This window comes from Montipora foliosa, chromosome 2 (assembly GCF_036669935.1).
Source record: "Montipora foliosa isolate CH-2021 chromosome 2, ASM3666993v2, whole genome shotgun sequence".
Classification (NCBI taxonomy): Eukaryota; Metazoa; Cnidaria; class Anthozoa; order Scleractinia; family Acroporidae; genus Montipora; species Montipora foliosa.
The window spans coordinates 2,361,111-2,368,185 of NC_090870.1; the positions used below are offsets into that span (position 1 = coordinate 2,361,111).

A 7,075-nucleotide genomic window follows, 5' to 3' on the forward strand; every position below is an offset into this window, starting at 1 on the left:
GGACGTGCTATGAGGTGATACAAATTGGGATGTCAAAGTCCAATTACTTATTCTTGTTTCTTGCATCACTCATTTGAAAGCTAAATCATCTGTCATTCTCTCTTTTTTTGGATTGCTTCCGTTACGAACTTTCGCCAACACACAGCACTTAAGATCATATTCTTAGCATCAACTCCGTTTATCACTTTTGAAACGGTAGATGTTGGCCATTTGTTGAATATTAAAGATAGCGCTTGGGTTGATAATTGATTATTCTCCAACCATACCGGAATTTTTGAGGCTGAAACGCCTTTAATTTTTATCAAATTCCTTAATTTCCCTTTTGTTTGAAAACGTCAATTCGTGTTTAGTAATCGTAAAACAATACAGAACAATGTGACGCAATGAAATGGAAAAGGAAACACGAGTCACAAACGACGCTATCCGTTTCAAATCAAAACTATTTACTAGCCTCCCTTCAAATAGCTTGTCTGTTTTCTTTTTATACAAAATGAGTCGTGATTCGTCCCACGTCCTCTCCAGAAAGTTGAAGAACTATAGCAAACAGTCATCGTGTAAACTTTGCCAGAGGGAAGCAGACAATAACAGTGTCAAGATACTCGACTGTTTACATGAATTTTGCGACGCGTGTCTTAAGAAGTTCCTTGTTGAAAGCTCTTTGATCTGTCCAGAATGTGGAAAGAGTATGTCTCTTGGTGAACAAGGGATCAATGGTATGCCATCTAATGCGTTCTTTGATCAAGTTAAGGACATCAAAGATTGTAGTCAGTGGATACAACAGCGAAGAGAAGCTTTCTGTTGGGAAACATAAAACAAGTTGAACCCGCCTCCACAAGTTGGTACCGTAAGAAACGGCTTATAAACAGTTTGCTGTTTGCTTTGGATGCTATGTCAAGACAAAGGAACTAGAAATTTGACAACGCTTAAGGAAAGCGTGCCATGATTTGCTTTTAGTAGGAATCCACTTTAACGAAGAATGAAGCTACTGTAGCACTGACAAGAGGTCAGCGCTTCAAGGTGAAGTCAAGCGCGACAAAGACACTAATTTTTGATGCACAAATAGAAAACTATGCGAATCGTACATAATTGCTTCGCTGGTTTTCTCTTTTACATTCATCAAGTTTTGTAATATATATTAGTTGTATTATTATTAGTTGTCAGGCATACTTAAGCCCTCACAATTTTCTCTTTTCGCTGACCTGCCTGCCTATCGGCTTCAAAAGAACAATGCATCTTTCTCCTGTAAATTATCTCTCTCAGCATGCTGCATATATTACAATACCCTGCGGCGGCGTTCTTTGAAGAACGAGAGTCACAATACAACAGATGTTGGATCGACTGTTGGATCATAGCTTCACTTGAGATGTCATTCTCATGCAAACAAAGTGACTGGGTATTTCTCAGTTATAAAGGTTCTTCTTTTCACAGATAAGTGGCCTTGAGGATTTAATTAAATCCTTATGTGAAGACACTGACGCCTGCTAGCGTTTTCCGAGGGTATGCTATAAATACAATTGCCGAGGCACCGTAACTCCTGGCTCGATTTTGTTTTGCGTATTTTTCCCTCCGTTTTAACAACGAATTAAGGTAACTTTTTTGCATGGAAGGAGTCCAACATTACCGTGGAAGGCGTGACTCTCTATCTGACCATATTAAGGCCCAACCTCGTTCCCAGGGTCTCTCTTCTCTGCAGAGAAGAGAGACCTTGGGAACGAGGTTGATTAAGGTCAGATGGTCCAGGTGCGCCATCACAGAGCTGATACAAAAAGAAAGAAGAAAACAGGAAATCGAAAACCCGAAAGTCTTTCATAATATTTAACCCCTGTAACCCTGTCTTTCGTTTTCCCCCCTTTTCCTCGAATTGGCGGCTTTAGGTCTCGTAGGAAGCACAAGTTATCTCCGCCCTTAACTAACGTCATAGACCAACACCGAGAAACTAAAATGGCATTCGTAAGTGATTCAAACACCCACCGACACACAGTTTCTTTCTTCATCAGGCATCATGATCAGCCAATAAGAAGTAACACTCAACCACAGTTTGCCCGCGTTTGGTGTATGTTACAATAATTTCCTTTTTCGTGCTTCATAAGAATTTTAACCAGGTCAAGAACTGGGATGTGATTCTCTCTCTATGTCACTGCGTCCCCAAAAAGTTGGCAGTGCTGCCGCTTATTTTTCCTTTGGAAGATCGCGCTTTTGCATGCCATGCAAAACCGGAAATCAGACGCCCTGATGAGCTCCTGGCGGAAATTGAGTGCACCCTCAATTGATAGCGGACTTGCTGTGAACTGCCCACGATGTCTGAGCTAGTCTCAAAGGCCCCCGTACCTTCATACACATCGAGTCTTTCCGTGCAGAGTAGACAAGATTCATGTCTTACAGCATCGAGAAAAGCGAACTAATAAACCTACTTAGTTCGCGATAGTTCAAGTATCAAGACAAAGTTAAACTTCGTGCATTTAGTCAGGCGAATCGCGCCTGCTACACACTTGATCTAAGCAGATCTTGGAGCAACAACAAAAATAAAACAACCATCGTGTATCGCGCACTCTCAGTAGGTTGGTCGAATTTGGTTGGACGATTCGCAATGCTGTGTCAGCGCTTTCTTTCAGATGGAACGCCGCTGTGAAGTAAGGACTGTCGCATACAAAACAGTGCCCAGTGGGTGTGGTGAGGAGCTTGGCCATGTGACTGGGAAGATGAAGAATCGACAGGCTCTGGTCAGAGAGTGACTTGACTAAAAAGCGCAATAAAAGGCCGGTCAATAAAAGGCAGGTCTACTAAATTGCAATATGATTTTCAGCATATAAGAAATTTCCTGTATTTGAAAGACAAGAGGTGAAAGTTGAAGAGAAAACTGAGGTTGGATAAGCAACTTTAGAGCGATTCTAGAATACCTGGCCATTTTTTCACGGCATAAAACTGTTGATCCCGCACTCCCGCAGTCGTAAACTGAGTGGAATTCAGCGAGTGTATAGCTACTGCTCCCACAGTTCCACACTCTCGTAGTCGAAAGCTAAGTGGAATTCAGTGGGTATACAGCCAGTGCTAACGCAGTCCCTGTGTTCATTCGGGAGCGATTATTTTAGAACGAGTAATAATCGAGTATTAATCAATGAGTTCTTTTGTGTTGGGTTCGTTCGGGCGCAACTCTTTTAGAAGGAGTAATAATCGTGTGTTACTGTGGCCTTCTGTGTTGTGTTCGTTATTAGGGGTCGTCTTTGCTCGGGCGCAAACAATCGTATAATCGGAAGAATTGGAAAATAAAAATCGTTGTAATCAGAACAATAGATGACTGCGAGAGAAGCTTTTTAAGTTCCAGATTTTATTGGCCGGGTATTCTAGAATTAGCAGTTGGGAGAAAACCTGGAAAAATCCAGGCTTGAACGGTATTCGAACTACGCATGACCCGCAGTGACCATGTGTTTGCGCTGCACCTTCTCATACAGCTAACCAACCAACCCAATCTCTACCTCTAATCCTAGAGTGGTTTTCAATTGAATGTCGAAAGTAATTAGCGAATTGCTTTGGTTTTTGCATTACTTCACTTAGTGATTGGTTCAAAGTTGTCGCACCACTTTCTCAACCAATCACAAGTGAAACCAAAAGCAATTGTGACTCGCGCGTGCACTTTTTCCCGCGCTTTCTGTCGGTTACGTGTAGTTACTTCTAGTTTTGATTGGTTGACTGGATTGCCTCCGTCCTTTTTGATTGGCCAAAGTAACTACTTTGGCTTTGATTTTACGACACTCGATTGAAACTTGCTCTAATTTGCTGTGAATTTACTATTGTCGTTAATTTAGAAAACTGAAAACTTGATATGGATTATGGGGAAATGGTCATATGTATTTTAAACGAAAAGCCAAAGAAGCAAGCAGTTCGGAGATGGCTAATTCCGAGTTTAAGTTATATTTCGTAGGAGGTGATTGAAATGATTTTTAGCATATGAAATTAAATGTACTACCTTTGAAAGGCTTGTAACAACAACAAAATCGATGTAAAGATGAAAACTCATTCCAGTTCAGGAAACACGAAGCCTGCGTAGCTGACGGTATTGTTGGCGCTAGAGGCAAATTAACTAGCGGCGAAGCCGGGAGAATGGGTAGGACTCTCCTCCCCATTTTCCGCGCGGCTTATGCCTCTTGCGCCAACAATCTGACAACGCTTTTAAGATGCGGACGGCAACCGGAAGAGAAAATTTCGCGTGCCTGGACAGTGGTGTCTCCCAGATTTTTATATTAATCATCTCTAATGGAGAAAAGATACTTAGCAATGTAAATGTGGAAAACAGCTCACTTCCGGTTGCCGTCTGCGTCTCAAAAACGGGCGTACTTAAGCTTCCTAAGATTCCCTTCCCCATTTCATTCTTTGGCTCGCAATTTACTTACATCCCCTTCCTCGGCAGAGTCTGTTCCAAAGCCAAGAAATATTCTACCCTACTTACTACCAAGCTTCCCTAAAACGGTGGGGTTTGAGAGTTTTTTTGTCAGAATTGGCTTGACCTCATTGGAATACTACTCACCTACCCTGTCTAAAGTTCTTAAATGGTCTTTACCATTTAGGTAGCCATGAAAGACAAGCAAGATGATTGCAACTATTTAATAACCTTCTGGTGGTAGCTCTAGATGTAGCTTCTCCTGCAGTAGGCCTCAAACACAGAGGGACTAATTATTAGATTTAGTCCTGTCATTTAGCAGATTCATCTCTTACCTAGAGGGTAGATTGCTCTGAAGCACAATTCTATCAGAGGGGGAATGCTATTGGTTGTTTTGTCAAGAGTATATGTCAAACTTAGAACTTCCTGTAATTCTGTTGAGAGAAGAGTCATAATGAGTTTTTCATGAAATGTGAAGATAGAAATGTTAAAACAATGAAAAAAAACCACTTACCACGTGAATCTTTTTCTTGCCTGTGAAGCAATGCACTGGGGCTGTATATAACGAAAAGAAAATATTGAAAGGTAATGCTAACGTTAGGCCCAATGTTAGCATTATTAAAGTTTTGGGTTGTTTCAGCTTTGGTGACCTGACAGTGACCTGCAACTCTAACCCACAACCTGCAGTTTACACCCTCCACACAAACAGGAGGGTGTGGAGTTAAGTGTTTTTCAAGGGCACACACTCAGAACAGAAATTGGTCTGTGATGTCATGTCACAATTGACTACATTTAAAACAATAGAGGCAGTAAAGAGTGCTAAGGATTGTGCGCACCTGATGCTTAAACCAAGAACTGTCAAATGCTCCATTCTTAGAATCGTTGCTGGCAAAACATGAAGTTCAGTGTTGTGATCAAGTATGAATGATTCAAGAGACAAGAGTTTATCCACATCTGATGAAATACAAGGAAGCAACAAAGGGTGAGATATCTTTGTGACTGGAAAGGCAGGAAAGAGGACAAGGGAGAGAAAGACCGAATATATGTGCTTGTTAAAAAAATTAATTTAGGTAAAGCGTAAAAGTAATGTAACAAAATTATTTGACTAAACAGCTTCATATTTTTTTTACCACAGAATTGTAGGCGGTAAAAATTGTCCACATAACTGGTGATATCATCAGTAACATGCATTTTTTTGCAATCCTGCAGCACATGAAAAAGAAATGGTGGTGAAAGGGAGGGACTTATTTTGCTTCAAAAAGTTAATTTAAAATAAAACAGAAAATTAATGTTGGCAAAATATTCCCCTTCTCTTTAATACTTCTTCCTTAATTTTTTTTGCTTGTGTTTCAACTTCCACTTTGCCTAAAATTTTTTCCTTGTTTGCCCAATAATTAGCATATCAAGACTTTGAAATGCCTGTGTAGCAAGCTAGGGGGTTACAAACATCATGAAATACAAAATTAATGCTGCAGCAGTATGGTTGCACTCCTATGGAACCTATTTTTAAGAATGTCTCATGGTAATAATGATTTCACTTGCAAAAACATAGTTACTGTAGTGTATCATAGTAATCTGGAGGTAGATACCTTGAGGTATGGATCTTAGTTTATTTCTACTTGCGGAAATTTCAACCAGTCCTTGATGCTGTATTAACTGATGAGGAATCTTCTCAATGTAATTACCATCAAACGAGAGAATCTTAAGAGATTTGCAGTGACAAAGTTGCCAAGGTAACCATTCAAGCATGTTATTCATGACATTAAGATCCCTCAGATTGGTCAGATTTTCCATTTCTAAGAAAATAAACAAATTTAAGCACATGTTTAACAATTGCCAAGGCATAAAATCAATGGAAAAATCCTAAAACAGGTCTTCAACAAGTTGTCTTGCAAGTCTAAAATTCATTTTAAAAGAAACATGAGCCATCACCTTTTCTCTACTTGATTCGTTTTTCCCAGTGCAATACAATACAACACAATATAAGAATTATTATTACTTTATTTCCTCTTGACATCGATACTTAATTTAGTTACAAACGTTTTATAGTTGGCAATGATGTTTCTATTGTATTTAAGTAAAAGTGTTTGAGCAGGAAATTATTGTTCTGGTCTTTAACTACATAATTTGTGTGGAAAAGGGATGTTTTGAATTTTCTCTTAAGTAAAGTCAAACATCTTTGGTAACAAGTTTATGGAAGACTATGCTTTCCTGTGCAAATGGCATTGTTACAGTTCACAATCTTACATATCAAGTATGATCTACAGGTGCCCCCAGAAAAGACACTTATTAACCCATTGACTCCTGAACCCACCGCCCCCCCCCCCCCTCCCCCCCATCCTCCCATTGACAAGTAAAGTTGTCTGCATTAGACAGAGTAACATCTATTAAGCCTCACTCCCAGGGGTCCACTAAAGAAGGGTTTGTGAATGTCTCACACCAGTGTCATGATTAGACAGACCAAGTTACTAATTGTAATTGTTGACTCCTTATCAGCTTCCAGGTGATCTGCTGACATAATTTGGAGGACTGGGAAGAAAAATTTTAACACCGTATCCCACAACCGTGCAGAGTTTCCATCGCCAAAACTGAACAGATCATTCCATGTCTCTCACATTTCCTGGTACTGAATGAACATTCAAGTACAACCAGCGAGATCTAACCTTGCCTCTGCCATGTTGAATTTGGAAATAACATGCA

The 7,075-nt window shown here is 40.0% G+C and overlaps 1 protein-coding gene across 3 annotated transcripts in view; it reads right to left on the reverse strand.

The window, feature by feature from the left end:
- Nucleotides 1-1,076: 1,076 nt before the first annotated feature.
- LOC137992025 (leucine-rich repeat-containing protein 28-like) overlaps nucleotides 1,077-7,075 on the reverse strand; it is an 8,587-nt gene continuing 2,588 nt past the window's right edge. Inside the window, exons 5-9 of one of the 3 annotated variants that reach the window (XM_068837078.1) lie at nucleotides 5,965-6,171; nucleotides 5,212-5,329; nucleotides 4,890-4,930; nucleotides 4,711-4,809; nucleotides 1,077-2,737 (exon numbers count right to left, since the gene is read on the reverse strand). In XM_068837078.1, coding sequence (XP_068693179.1) covers nucleotides 2,460-2,737; nucleotides 4,711-4,809; nucleotides 4,890-4,930; nucleotides 5,212-5,329; nucleotides 5,965-6,171 — 743 coding nt within the window. In that variant the 3' untranslated portion in view covers nucleotides 1,077-2,459. The remainder of the gene's footprint in view (nucleotides 2,738-4,710; nucleotides 4,810-4,889; nucleotides 4,931-5,211; nucleotides 5,330-5,964; nucleotides 6,172-7,075) is intronic. The other 2 variants (XM_068837079.1, XM_068837080.1) reach the window with 2 other exon arrangements.